This window comes from Maniola jurtina, chromosome 28 (genome assembly GCF_905333055.1).
Source record: "Maniola jurtina chromosome 28, ilManJurt1.1, whole genome shotgun sequence".
Taxonomy (NCBI): Eukaryota; Metazoa; Arthropoda; class Insecta; order Lepidoptera; family Nymphalidae; genus Maniola; species Maniola jurtina.
This window is the reverse complement of record NC_060056.1, coordinates 4,070,553-4,083,693: the sequence shown is the minus strand read 5'-3', so window position 1 is coordinate 4,083,693 and position 13,141 is coordinate 4,070,553. Positions and strand designations below refer to the sequence as shown.

Below are 13,141 nucleotides of genomic sequence, written 5' to 3'. Positions count from 1 at the left end.
ATGCCGTTTGGCGTTAGATTTAAACCCAATTCAATTGGCATTAGACGTTAACCGTTCAAGTGTGGCCACTCAGTTAACGCGTTGAGTAACGCGATATTTATGGCGTTTTTGGGCATTGATGTTTTAAACTTTGAACTATAAGGACGTAGTATAAGCCACGATAGTAAGTATCTGCCACTGCATGACGTGATTTCTAATACTATTCCGAATAAAATATAAAAAAAATTAGACTTTATACCTTGTCATAAGATTTTTTTTACCTTTATTACCTGCTATCTCCCAAAACCACCATGATCCAAACTTCATAGTCACTGATCGCTACTCCCTGTGTTGGGGACATTACGCAGATAAACTGTCAGCTTTTATATAATAACGAAGGTCTGGCACGCGCTGGCGCTCTCTATATAAGCCTAAAATTATTTGCTTTGGTTAGCTGCCATCGCGCGGTTTGTGTGACCAGGGCTTTAACGCCTTCGCACATGACGAAATTTTCGCGCACAGTCAACAAATTGGATTACTAACATGTATAAAGATAAACAAGCTGTCTGTGTTGCTGGAGTCACAGCTTGTTTAGGCCAGAAACAAATCTAGTGGAATTCCGCGAGTGAAAAAAATCACACAATCTCTGGGCGGACAACACGCGTAAGTTTGGTTTGCCCAGACAAGGTGTTCTCCTAACATTACAATACGATATAATTTGACCTTTTTGTATTCGCGGAATTCCGCTACATGCCGCTGGTAAACGACACATCAGTGTGGAATTCCGCACGTGGTTTTCCGAGCGCGTTTTTCCTAGTAGATCACTCGCGGAACTCCGCGTTCAATTTTCCGCACGCGAAATTCCGCGATATTAGATCTTAGGATCCTAGCGTTAATTGCGTCTCAACTGCGCGCGTCAAAATTATCGCGTATGTTTCCGCATGCGGAATTCCGCTACATTTGTTACTAGCTAGACCCCTTGTTGTGACTGCGCGCGACAAAATCGTCGCGTCGTGCAAAGTCTCACCACTACGAACGATCTTCCCAGCAATATAAACGTCTTGTGTGGTGTATCTTTCGTCGCGTCGCACGGTCTGGTTGACCTCAAAGTTAGCAGAGGGCAACCTGTCGTAGTTTATGAGGGAGTACTTTGCACTGTACGGCGGGGAATTCCGCATGTTGTATGGCGGGGAATTCCGCAAGTTGTATGGAGTGGAGTTCCTACAAGTAATTTTTTAAGTAAGAAAAAAAACCTTAAAACTCTTATACTAGTTCTAAGTTTAAGGTAACGATTGATAAGACTAACACATTAGCGCGGAATTCCTCACCTTCCATTTTCTGCGTCCGAAATTCCTCTCATTTTTTTTGCACACATTTTTCGCTCTCGGAATTACGCACGCATTTTTTGACTTTGAAACTTTTATACTAAAACTAATTTTTAGAAAACAATTGGCAACCCTAACTCATTGGTGCGGAATTTCGCACTTATTATAGATTTTCCTCAATAATACTATACTTAATTGTTACTATGTAAAAATATAGTACTAAATATATCCGAATATCTATAAGAATAAACATATACTAACCTACAATCATCAGTAGAGGAACTCAAATCAATAGACTGTTCACCAAACCTCTCCATAGATGGCGCTGTTTTAGTAATCAAAATATTCTCCGGTGAACCAAACAACACCTCTGAATCCCTGACACACTCAGCCATCCGAGAACTCAAAGCGTCGTCATTTTCTGAATCGGTTTTGACAGATTTTCGAAATTCACTAATCTTTTTTGGTGACAAACTAGGTTTATACGCAGAAGGGGTAGAATTATGTCGTTTTGCAACATATTTGATAGATTTTCCTCAATAATACTATACTTAGTCGTAACTATGTAAAAATGTGTTAAATATATCTATAAGAATACACATATACTAACCTACAATCATCAGTAGAGGAACTCAAATCAATAGACTGTTCACCAAACCTCTCCATAGATGGCGCTGTTTTAGTAATCAAAATATTCTCCGGTGAACCAAACAACACCTCTGAATCCCTGACACACTCAGCCATCCGAGAACTCAAAGCATCGTCATTTTCTGAATCGGTTTTGACAGATTTTCGAAATTCACTAATCTTTTTTGGTGAAGAGCTAGGTTTAGAGGCAGAAGGAGTAGAGCTGCGTCGTTTTGCAAAAATTTTGGTCAGATTTTCCTCAATAATACTAGTCGGCGATGTACATTTTTCCTGAAATTTTTCGCTCAAAGACAGCTTTCGTAGCTCAAAACATTTGGTCAAGTCTATCTTGAAAGGGCTGGTTGTTAAACTTTTGGATTTGTCGATTTTGAAAACCGCCAGTTTAGCGTCGAAATTAGCGTCTTTCGCTTTCGGTGAGTAATCTTGGATTTTTAATAGAGGTGAAGGTGAAACGCATGTTGAATGGGACGGTTTAAAATCTTTTTTTTTTCGAAAAATTAAAAAAAAATCGTCACGCCAAAGGTAGTTAATAAATGCAATCGAAAAATCAATGTGGGGGTTTTCCGTAAAATTAGAAAAAAAAAGTCAATTCAGTCGTAATCAAATAATGTGATAGATTAAATAAATAAACATTTTCATGGAATAGTTTAAAAGTAATTTTTTCATTAAAAAAAACAGTTAAAAGTAAAAAAGTGATATCAATATGTAGTTAATATTATAGGTAGGTAATGTATGTGAATGAAAAACGTGTTTTTATTAATTCAACGTTTTAAAAAATGGCAATAGTTTAAATATTATAGCGAATTACATGTAAATTAGCAGAATTATGAGCCAAAATACGTCAGAAACACGGAAAAATATTCAAAAATACGTTTCGAAATTCAAGCAATTTAATACCATAGCGTTATTAAGTGCAGGTTATGTGTGTAAAAAGGAGAAAATTTCATTAGTTATTATATCAGTATAAAAAACAAATAAAAGGTTCGATTTGTGATAACTACAGTATACGACAGGTTGAGATGGCAATCGAGGTCGCTGGCACATCAGCCACGCCATTCCGCACCGGGTTAGGCTGCTTTACCACCAGAGATGTGCTATGCTATGTTGCTATGGATGCGTTTGATATCCACCAATCATATTCATTGGTGCACATAGCTTAGCACTGGTGGAAACGGATTCAACTAAGATATGTTTTTATATGAAAGGATGCATGCTATGGATGCGTGCTATGGATGCGTGCTATGGATGCGTGCTATGGATGCCTGCTATGGATGCGTGCTATGGATGCCTGCTATGGGCCGTCGACAGCGGTGCAGAGCAGAATACCTACAGTATGCGATCTTTCTCGCGCAGCTACTTTGCGGCGGCGCATCTTCATAGCGCATCTTCCTCGCACAGCTACATAGCTTAGTATTGGTGGAAACGGTCACATATTTTCGTAGCGTACAATTCACATCTTCTCAGCATAGCTGCATAGCACATCTCTGGTGGAAAGGGATCCTAAGTGTGCCTTACCGATACGAAAATATGTGACCGTTTCAGCCAATACTAAGCTATGTAGCTGTGCGAGGAAGATGCGCTATTAAGATGCGCCGCCGCAAAGTAGCTGCGCGAGAAATATGCGCATTGTAGGTATACTGCTTTGCACCACTGTCGACGGCCCATAGCACGCATCCATAGCACGCATCCTTCCATATAAAAAACAAATCTTAGTTGAATCCATTTCCACCAGTGCTAAGCTATGTGCACCAATGAATATGATTGGTGGATATCAAACGCATCCATAGCAACGTAGCATAGCACATCTCTGGTGGAAAAGCAGCCTTACCGCGGGATAACGCGGCTGACGTAAGTGTGCGGGGCACCCCCCCCCCACCCCCCCCCCCCCCTCGCCTCATAACCCGATTGCCATCCCGACCTGTCGCGTACTATAACTTTTCCTTAAGGTAAGTAATGTTTCCTCAACATATTACATACTTACCCTAAGGTTGAAATCTATAAAGCTCACTTTGGATTTGCTTAGACTTAAGTTTCAGTTAAAACGGGACAGATTTATGCCAGTGGTATAGCGCTATCTCGTTTTAACAGTGTCTTAAGTCTGAGCAAAGTTAAAGTGCACTCTATAGATCTCAGCCTAAGACTACATTACTTACCTTAAGGCTAAGTTAGTCTATTTAAAAATAGACATGACGTCGATTTATGAGGTAAGTTACCTTAACGTAAATACAACGAAGTAATACATTATTTTTCCCTTCACGTTATAAACACGATGTCATAGGCATCTCATTCTTAATACTTATTTGACTTCTTGGCTGTAAATTACCTAATGACATAAAATCAACTTAGGGCTGATTTTTCAATCGTAAAATCGTAAAATAACTTTTTTGACAGTTTTTGTATATGAGATCTGTCAAAACATCAATTTATTCCACAGGTAAAAATTATTTGACAATTGAACAATTAGTCCTTTGAGTAATAATTAACACTAAAGGGAAATATCGTTAAAGGAAAGTTAAGTAAACATAACCGTTGCTGAATATTGAATCTTATCGAAAGGTATGTAATACATATTCGCAAACACATCTCTGCGACTAACATTCAGAGCTCTTTTTACCTGAAGTCCACTGTAAGGTAAGTATGGCTAAAGGTAAGTGCGGTTAACACGACTTACCGTGCTCATTGAAGTGTTTCTCCAGCTCTTCGTGCGAGATGTTTGTCTGCGTGGCCGGAGCGTCTTCCACCGCCGCCTCGGGCCGCGAGCGGGAACATCTGGTAAATAAAAAAACCGGTCAAGTGCGAGTCAGACTCGCGCACTGAGGGTTCTGTACTCTGGTATTTTTTCCAACATTTTGCACGATAAATCAAAAACTATTATACATAAAAATAAATAAAAATCTGTTTTAGGATGTACAGGTAAAGCCCTTTCATATGATACCCCACTTGGTATAGTTATCTTATTTTGAAAATTAAAACACATTTTAATTTTTTATAAATGATGTAACCAAAAATTCCTGGTTTTCAGATTTATTCCTGTACTTGTGCTATAAGACCTACCTACCTACCTACCTACCAAATTTCATGATTCTAGGTCAACGGGAAGTATCCTATAGTTTTCTTGAGAGACACGACAGACAGACAGACAACAAAGTGATCCTATAAGGGTTCCATTTTTCCTTTTGAGGTACGGAACTCTAAAAATCAGTCAAGTGCGAGTCGGACTCGCACACGAATGGTTTCGCACCATCGTACAAGATACACCTAGCACTGGTATGTAGAGCACTGCAAGTTAATGACGGACTGCGCCATCTGGACGAAAATTTATTCACCCGTTTCCGGGGTCTACGATGGACGCGAAATCCTGAACTTACCTGTCGATTAAAAACTGCAATCATCTTATACCTGACTAATTTACAAAACTAATTTACAAAACTAGTAAAACCTAGAGTTCACTGAGAATAAACTATATTTTCTAAAGGAAACTTATCTGTTACCTGAAAGTTAACCAAACTTACCTGAGCATAGCATTGCTGCATCTTAACGCCAGTTCTAGTCCATCGAGCCAACAGTGACCAGCAGTTTGAGATGAAGCTCGGAATATAAGATATGTGGTAGGCGGCAGTAGTACTACGGAAATAAACTTACCTGTCGATTATTACCTATTACTTGAGTACTGTTAAACTTTTGTATGATAAGGGACTAGTGGTACCTGACTGTTAATAAACGAAACTTACCTTTTACTTGAAAATTAACCAAACTTACCTGAGCATAGCATTGCTGCATCTTAACGCCAGTTCTAGTCCGTCGAGCCAACAGTGACCAGCAGTTTGAGATGGGGCTCGGAATATAAGATGCGCGGTAGGCAGGGGTTGTACTACCGCTCCTGAAAAAAAAATTGGAAAATTATCTAAAGCGAAAAAAGCGTCAAAATATTGGTATATAAGTCATGAAAATATTGATCAAATGGAGTTCGGAATATTGGACACAGTAAACCGGAATGTTGGTCAAAATGTGCCTAAAAATTCTTTCAAGATATTATTCAAAATTCGTTAAAAATATTGATCTGTCATTACTTAAAAAAGCGTCGAAAATATGAGTCTGTTATCAATCCAATATTAGTCAACTATTTTGACAAAATACTGGCCAAGAAAGTGAAGAAAATAAGTCAATATAATGCCAGAAAGATTGGTCAAGAGTTTCGAAGATATTGTTCAAGAGTGTCGATTATATTGGTCAAGAATGTCAAAAGTATTGGTCAAGAATGTCAAAAATATTGCTCAATAATGTCAAAATATTAGTCGAGAACGTTGGAAATATCGGTCAAGAGGGTCGAAAATATTAGACAATTCATTATTGACCAGCAACTGCCAAAATTTTGCCCAAAATTTTATCCTACTACAGAAAATGAGATATTTAGTTATAGTCTGGAATCGAACCTATAGTCTCGTTGTGGGGTCCCCTCGGTGCCCAGATGCTCTGTTCTAGCGGATGGTATAGCTTGAAGCAAAATCCGTCCTTCTTGCTCGGTCTTTCTATCACTTGGAAAGAAGTTAAAAGCATGGTGCCAACCCAGTGGACAAAAGTTCAGTCGAAAATCGAACCTAAATTCGTTGTGGTATCCTCTTGACGCCCAGATGCTCTACTTTAGCGTGTAGCTATATTATTCGTCAGAAATATTGGTCAAGAGTAGATCAAAGAGTGTCCAAATAATATTTGTCAAGGTGGTAAAAAATACTGTCGAGTGTCGAATATATTGTTCAAGAGTATTGAAAATATTGGTCAAGATTGTCAAAAATATTTGTCAAGAATGTCGGAAATATTGTTCAATTGATTCTTGACAAGCAACAGCCAAAAATTGACCAAAATCGGGCCTTTTCGTTGGCACAACATATAGTAGTACCACAACACTATGTTTAAGTTAAGTTAGTTTTTAAGTTTTATATTTTATATTTTAAGTTTTATTTATTTGTCGGCGGTACCGACTTTTAGCTGTCAATACTTTGCTCACTGAGCATTACGTCATCTCCCCACTGTCGTCGTTGGACTATAAAATCAGACACGCTGTGCGTAGCGAGGCATTATTCGTCCGGTTGTTGCCGAGGACACTTCTCAGTAGGAATAGTCTGTCGTACTGTAGGTTTTAGAGTAGTGGTTACCTAAAGTGGTACTGTTGGTTAAACGAGTTGTTATTGTGGTGGTTAGGTTAGATGGTTGGTTTGGGACCGGTGTAAGGGGTGGAGGAGCCGGTCTAGGTAGGTTAGGTTAGGTTAGGTTTACCTAGTTACGCTGGTAGTTGTGACATGCAGTAAACGGAAGTATTGTTCTTAACACGTCTGAAGATCGCCTAGTGATCGAAGCAGACCCTAAGGATCTTCACCTGCCTTCATCAATTCTTAAACAATCCTCGGCTCGATCCGACATCAGAAGTGGGATGAACCGTGGAGCCTCTTCAGCTCCACCTAACCACATCGAAGAAAATAGCTGGCTTGTTGCAAGGTCGAGCCAAAACTCTTGGAGATACGTGAATCAATTACCAAAGCTTGGAATATCTGGAAACGAGTGGTTAATGGTGACAAAGACAAGGACATCTGATTCAAGTCCAGGAGGTGAAAGCTACAGGTAATCTGCACTTTTTCAAAATCTTAATATTGCCGCTTTGTGTGTGTGACGTAAGTTGAGGACAGGGGCCTCCTTACTTCTGTGTTTTGTAAGTTGAGGACAGGGGCCTCCTTACTTCTGTGTTTTGTAAGTTGAGGACAGGGGCCTCCTTACTTCTGTGTTTTGTGACGTTTGTGTGTGTGACGTAAGTTGAGGACAGGGGCCTCCTTACTTCTGTGTTTTGTGACGTTTGTGTGTGTGACGTAAGTTGAGGACAGGGGCCTCCTTACTTCTGTGTTTTGTAAGTTGAGGACAGGGGCCTCCTTACTTTTGTGTTTTGTGTCGTAAGTTGAGGACAGGGGCCTCCTTACTTTTGTGTTTTGTGACGTAAGTTGAGGACAGGGGCCTCCTTACTTTTGTGTTTTGTAACGTAAGTTGAGGACAGGGGCCTCCTTACTTTTGTGTTTTGTGACGTAAGTTGAGGACAGGGGCCTCCTTACTTCTGTGTTTTGTGACGTAAGTTGAGGACAGGGGCCTCCTTACTTTCACTATTAGTGGTGTCCAACGAGAATGAGGGCTTCCGTGCGTAATCTGTTTCGTACAACGGTACTGTGTTCTTTTTTTTTTCTTTGGCAGGTCGAGGGCGACCTGTGGTCAGAATGGCCATGTCGGCGCTGATTTACGAAGGCGAGCACGAACGCGCACGAGCAATATCGGACAATCCATGAATCAGGGACGGTGGGGACGGACCGGTCACCAGCTAGCTCCCGAGGACGGTCGCGCGTCAGAATGGCCGTGACGCGACGATGTTAAAAGAGTTTTACTGTCATAGACACCGCACAGTTACAGTTAACCACATATCCTTAACAACAACCAAAAAAAAATTTTTGTTTTTAAGTTCAGTTAGATGCCAAGAAATTAATTACTCAGTTAGACGCCACCGAGTTTCTTGCTGGTTCTTCTCGCTAGGTTGTGGCATTCCGAACCAGTGGTAAATTCGTTTTGAATAATGTTTAGATCATGATTGATTAAGAGTTGCAATAGCAATTGCGCTCTAATCATATGAACTGTAGTTTAGAATCGGTTCAACTAACTTTCGCGTCGCGACATGTCAGTAGATGAGTTCTTATAATTAGGTTTTGGTTCTTCTCGCAGTGTTAGCCTATGTTTTAGATGATCAGTTGAAAGTGATTTCTTAACCTAGGTTGGTTGTGTCAACTTCCTAAGTGTTGAATTAGTCAAGCCAAAGAGCCCTAGAAAAAGCCGTGATGGTCAGAATCATAACCAATAGCATTGTACGTTAATTATTGTAATGTTTCTGGTTTACGGAGGTTTACTGACTGAGGGGACGCTGACGTCCGGTCCACTAGTGTTGAGTGGTTGAGGGGACATTGATGTCCAGGTTTAGAATGAGAAAGATGTTCATTGACAGTTAACTGCTAGTCAGGATAGACGAGCGGTATAGTGATTTTGTGGTTATGGTTTTGTCCTCACATGCTTTGTGACATTTAGCGTACGAGGACGTACGCAGGTCAGAATGGCCGTGTCGGCGGTACCGACTTTTAGCTGTCAATACTTTGCTCACTGAGCATTACGTCATCTCCCCACTGTCGTCGTTGGACTATAAAATCAGACACGCTGTGCGTAGCGAGGCATTATTCGTCCGGTTGTTGCCGAGGACACTTCTCAGTAGGAATAGTCTGTCGTACTGTAGGTTTTAGAGTAGTGGTTACCTAAAGTGGTACTGTTGGTTAAACGAGTTGTTATTGTGGTGGTTAGGTTAGATGGTTGGTTTGGGACCGGTGTAAGGGGTGGAGGAGCCGGTCTAGGTAGGTTAGGTTAGGTTAGGTTTACCTAGTTACGCTGGTAGTTGTGACATGCAGTAAACGGAAGTATTGTTCTTAACACGTCTGAAGATCGCCTAGTGATCGAAGCAGACCCTAAGGATCTTCACCTGCCTTCATCAATTCTTAAACAATCCTCGGCTCGATCCGACATATTTTTTAAGTTTTATATTTTAAGCGTGTTTTGTATTACCTGTATGTTGATCCAATGAATAAATTTCATTCTTTTCTATTCTATTCTAAAATTTTATGTTACTAGGTAGGTACAGAAAATGAGATATTCAGTTGTAGTCTGGAATCGAACCTATAGTCTCGTTGTGGGGTCCCCTCGGTGCCCAGATGCTCTGCTCTAGCGGATGGTATAGCTTGAAGCAAAATCCGTCCTTCTTGCTCGGTCTTTCTATCACTTGGCAAGACGTTAGTAGCACGGTGCCAACCCAGTGGCTTCTCTGAAAACAATAATGGTACAATTAGCCGTTATTAATAGCCTATTGGTCAAAACTTCCGCATCGGCCGCCTAAGTCCTCTGATGCCTACAGATCAGAGTGCGGGGTTCGTCAGGGCGGACTGACCTCTCCGGATCTTTTTAATGTGTACGTCAATGACTTGATCGGAGGCCTGAGGAGCACTGGAGTCGGCTGCCATATCGATGGTGTTTGCTTTAACAACCTGAGCTATGCGGACGACATGGTGCTCCTTAGCCCGTCGGTCAAAGGTCTCAGAAAGTTACTGTCAGTCTGTGAGAATTATGCTAAATCTCACGGACTGAAGTACAATGTCTTGAAGACTGAAATGTTGATTTTTAAAGCAGGGAAGGGTCCGGAGAGGATTCCCGAAGTGTTTTTGGACGGGACAGCGGTTCGGGTCGTTAGGCAGTTCAAATATCTTGGCCACATCGTCACTGACGATCGTAAGGACGATCTTGACATGGAGCGAGAAAGGCGGGCATTGTCGGTTCGGTGCAACATGCTCGCGCGCAGATTTTCTAAATGCAGTACAGAAGTAAAGGGCACCCTCTTCAGGGCTTACTGCCAGTGTTTTTATACCTGTCAGTTATGGTACCGGTACAAGAGGGCGTCCTTTAGCACCATAAGGGTGCAATATAATGATGCATACCGCATCCTTATGAAGCTTCCAAGATACTGCAGCGCATCGAGCATGTTCGCCGAGGCGGGAATGCCCGATTTCTTTGCTGTTATCAGGACGCGGATATCTTCCTTCTGGGAAAGATTGCGTGGTTCTGATAACAGCATCCTCCAGGTGGTAGGCCAGGACTTACGCAGTCCAATAATAGCACATTGGAGGTTGATGCATCGAGAGTCAAACAGAAAATAGCTCAAAATTGCTCACTTCCAGTGTGCTATTTTGAATTTAATTTAAATAATGTTAATATTATTATAAAATAATTTATAATAATATTAACATTATTTAATTTATTTAATTTTTGTATACTTTTTTGGGTTTTTACCCTAAATAAAGAAATTATTATTATTATTATAAGTCAAAGTCAAAATCATTTATTCAAAATAGGTACTATTGTGCCAGATTTGTTAGATTTGAAAGATATAAAGATTTTGATAATGGTGATAATTAATTACGTAAACTTAAAACTAAAGCTACGAAGGTTCCAAACGCGCCCAAGTCTGAGAAGAGAAAAGATAGACAAATAGATAAAGCTCAAAGATAGAAACTGTGTGTTTTTAACAAATAAATATCACTTGTTTTAATAGTGAAGGAAAATATCGTGAAGAAACCTGCATATCTTAGAGTTCTCCATAATGTGAAGACTGCCAATCTGCATTGACAGACTACAACCTAGTATTCTTATTCTGAGTGGAGAACAATGCCCAGCAGTGGACTGGCGATAGGCTGAGATAGTAAAAGTGACCTCACCTTAGCTTTAGGGCTCTTATAGAGCAGTAAAAGGCCCGGTTTCAACACGCACCATAGCTTCGTCCATGACTTGAGTGAACCTCGGACCTGAAGAATATTTTATTATTATTACACCAACAACTTCCATACAAATAAGTCAAAAAAAAAATACAAAATAACTTCAGTATGGTTGTCAATTACAGGTGTATACTTTATAATAAAAATAATCTAACACTAACCTAAAGTACAAATTCTTAATATATGTATATATATATATATATATAATTAATAGTCAACCCAATATAAGCGCAAGCGAAGCGAGCGCCAATTCTTTTTAAGTTTTGGAATAAGAACTTACAAAATGTATAAAAGCAAGAAAAGGAGACAGCAAGAAAAAGAGACTTTTTCTTCTTGCTGGTTTGGCGGCTATGCAGGGCGCTTCAGACTCACTCTCACTCAGTCACTTTGACCGTTCAAGGAAGATATAAAAGCTTAATTTGCTATAATCCGCCAAACCAACGAAATCCTTACAATGTCTAATTGCGAATAAGTCATCCTCAGGAGATGTAGACCTTAAAATGTCTAATTGCAAATTGTAAGGTCTACATCTCCTGAGGATACTCCGGTGTCGGGGCGAAACGCGCGTCGAGTGGTGTTGGAATTTGTGTGGTGCTGCGTACCATACAGATTTCGTTGGTTTGGCGGATTATAGCAAATTAAGCTTTTATATCATCCTTGTATATCGGAGTTCCGCAAAATAACGCCTGCTTCTATAATACTTTGACCGTTGTCGAAGTATTGTGATCGCCACCGTTTTACAGTTCTCATCCAATACTAATTGCCGCCAGGAACAGCATCCGATTCTTGGCAAAGATGTTTTTGGCCACCTCCGGGTGCAGTAAGAAAAAAAACGTTGAGAGCGTAGCGAGCGCTAGATTTTTTTAAATACTAGGAATTTGAATCGGACCTTAAGCCAGTCGGCGAGTACGACAACGGAGGGGTCCTCTATAGAGTGCAGCAACGCGGTGGCGGCTCGCTTCTTCTCCTTGCGGTAGTGCTGACGCTGCGCCTTGTAGCTCTCCTTGCGGGAGAGCGCCGCGCTGGGGGTCCGCGATATGCCGCCCACCGCTGTTTCCGACGACTGCAATCAACATAACAGTTAAAAGACCGGCCAAGTGCGAGTCAGACTCGCGCACCGAGGGTTCCGTACTCGGGTATTTTTTCCGACATTTTACATGATAAATCAGAAACTATTATGCATAAAAAAACTATTTTAGACAGACAATAGAGGCTTAGTAATAGGGAACCCTAAAGAAATTATCTAGTGTCACAGTTATTTGAAAGCTATGTTAATTACAGGGACGCAAGCTACCTCGGTACCTCGGTATATACAACGGCTATACCTCGGTATATGCAAATGCTATTTAGACCAGAGACGGGCAGCAGCGTCATTGGTGCGAAGTAGCCCACAGCTCTGCGCTGACCAACCCGCCTGCCCAGCGTGGTCAGTATGGGCAGCACTTTCAATGAGCAGTGACAACAGACAAAGGCCCTCAGTTCCCAGCAGCCCTGCTATTCCCGACTGCGGTAGCGGTCGCAGTCACTTCAGGGCAGGGGGTGCTGAGGAAGGCGGACGACCGTGTTTGGTGGCGCGATCTTGGAAAGGCCTATGTCCAGCAGTGGACACATACAGACCGATGGAATGGAATGGAAAATAGGCAAATGGCTGGAATAAATTGAATGACATTCTCAATGGGGATATAGCTCAGTGGTAGAGCATTCGACTGCAGATCGAGAGGTCCCCGGTTCAAACCCGGGTGTCCCCTAAGAAATTACTTTTATCCCATTTTTGAGTTTTTTTAATTTTTCACACAAACT

The 13,141-nt window shown here is 41.0% G+C and overlaps 1 protein-coding gene and 1 non-coding gene across 2 annotated transcripts in view; one reads left to right on the top strand and one right to left on the bottom strand.

The window, feature by feature from the left end:
* LOC123879556 (oxysterol-binding protein-related protein 8) overlaps positions 1-13,141 on the bottom strand; it is a 42,536-nt gene that overhangs the window by 24,200 nt on the left and 5,195 nt on the right. Inside the window, exons 5-9 of the mRNA XM_045927328.1 lie at positions 12,231-12,404; positions 11,285-11,371; positions 9,696-9,840; positions 5,712-5,832; positions 4,624-4,721 (exon numbers count right to left, since the gene is read on the bottom strand). Coding sequence (XP_045783284.1) covers positions 4,624-4,721; positions 5,712-5,832; positions 9,696-9,840; positions 11,285-11,371; positions 12,231-12,404 — 625 coding nt within the window. The remainder of the gene's footprint in view (positions 1-4,623; positions 4,722-5,711; positions 5,833-9,695; positions 9,841-11,284; positions 11,372-12,230; positions 12,405-13,141) is intronic.
* On the top strand, positions 13,018-13,089 carry Trnac-gca. The gene has a single exon. It is a non-coding gene; the product is annotated as a tRNA-Cys (tRNA).